The sequence below is a fragment of the Priapulus caudatus genome, unplaced genomic scaffold (assembly GCF_000485595.1).
Source record: "Priapulus caudatus unplaced genomic scaffold, Priapulus_caudatus-5.0.1 Scaffold1424, whole genome shotgun sequence".
NCBI classification, from domain to species: domain Eukaryota; kingdom Metazoa; phylum Priapulida; class Priapulimorpha; order Priapulimorphida; family Priapulidae; genus Priapulus; species Priapulus caudatus.
This window is the reverse complement of record NW_014578485.1, coordinates 14,626-15,963: the sequence shown is the minus strand read 5'-3', so window position 1 is coordinate 15,963 and position 1,338 is coordinate 14,626. Positions and strand designations below refer to the sequence as shown.

Genomic DNA, 1,338 nt, shown 5'->3' with positions numbered 1-1,338 from the left:
GTCTGTCTGTCTGTCTGTCTGTCTGTCTGTCTGTCTGTCTGTCTGTCTGTCTGTCTCTCTCTCTCTCTCTCTCTCTCTTCTCTCTTCTCTCTCGCGTTCGCTTTTGCTTTCGCTGTCCTATCGTCGTGTTGTTTTATCCGTCGTGTCCGTCTGTCTGCCAGTTTATCTGTCCCTATGTGCGTGCGTATGTGCGTGTGCGTGTGTGTGTGCGCGTGCGCGCGCGCGCGTGCGTGTGTGTGTGTGTGTGCGTACGTACGAGTGTGTGTACCGCGTCATATACGACCTGGCATGTGAAATTTCGCCATGAGGGATTAATCCACAGCCTCGGCATCGGCATCGTACGTGGGTCGGCGGAAGAACTTACTACTTTCCGCCGTAACTCGCCAATCCGCTATAGTGGCGGTAAACTCCATCCACAAAGAAGGTACTAGCTTGTTGCTAATACCGGCTTCCTATTAGGCTACCAAAAAAGCTAGCGTCAAAATCGTCATTTGACAACGAACACTACACCTACACATACACCCGCGCGCACACGCACACACGCATACACGCACACACACAACATTTGCATTGATCCCCATTGACTGCATTGTCTTCCAGTGCCAATTGCCATCATCTCTCTCTCTCTTTCTCTCCCTCTCTCTCTCTATCTATCTCTCTCGCTCTCTCTCTCTCTCTCTCTTTCTCTTTTTTTTTCTCCTTCCATCTCTCTCTCTCTCCTCTCTTTCTCGCTTGCTGTCTCTTTCTCTCTCGCGCACTTTCTCGCTTGCTGTCTCTTTCTCTCTCGCGCACTTTCTCTCCGTGTCTCTCTGTATGTCTATCGCTGTGTCCCTCTACGACGGTTGGTCAGTACATGTCTTATTAACTGCTGTTTTCGCTATGTGTGTGTACATAGATCGGGACGGGCCTCATCAACCGGGTGGCTAACGTGGACATGTTCTGGCACAAGGAGGTTCCGTCTACGCCGCGCGTGTCCGCTGAGTTTGACCTAACACTGGACATGAAGACTCTAGTCACGATGATCAGTCAACTCGACTTCCTACAGATGAAACGTAAGTGTATAGCATATGTCGTATATATCGTATACCAATATGTGTGTGTGTGCGTGCGTACGTGCGTGCGTACGTGCGTGCGTGTGTATGTATGGTGTTGCAGTATAGCTGTTTGTATTGTTTGCTGGTGTTATTTCGATTGATGAGATCGAATCGATCGATTGAAATTTCCCGTTTTCTTTATTTCACGATGTGCTAAGCGTGTGCGCGCATGCGTGTGTGAGTGAGCGAGTGCGTGCGTGTGTGCATATGTGCGCGTGTGTGCGTGTGTTTTTGCGTATGTGGC

General features: G+C 49.9%; 1 protein-coding gene across 1 annotated transcript in view; it reads left to right on the top strand.

The window, feature by feature from the left end:
• LOC106816585 (E3 ubiquitin-protein ligase TRIM9-like) overlaps window positions 1-1,052 on the top strand; it is a gene marked incomplete at its 3' end in the record, with an annotated part of 24,889 nt that extends 23,837 nt beyond the window's left edge. The window contains exon 5 of the mRNA XM_014821207.1: window positions 896-1,052. Within this exon, the coding sequence (XP_014676693.1) occupies window positions 896-1,052 (157 nt within the window). The remainder of the gene's footprint in view (window positions 1-895) is intronic.
• Window positions 1,053-1,338: the final 286 nt, after the last annotated feature.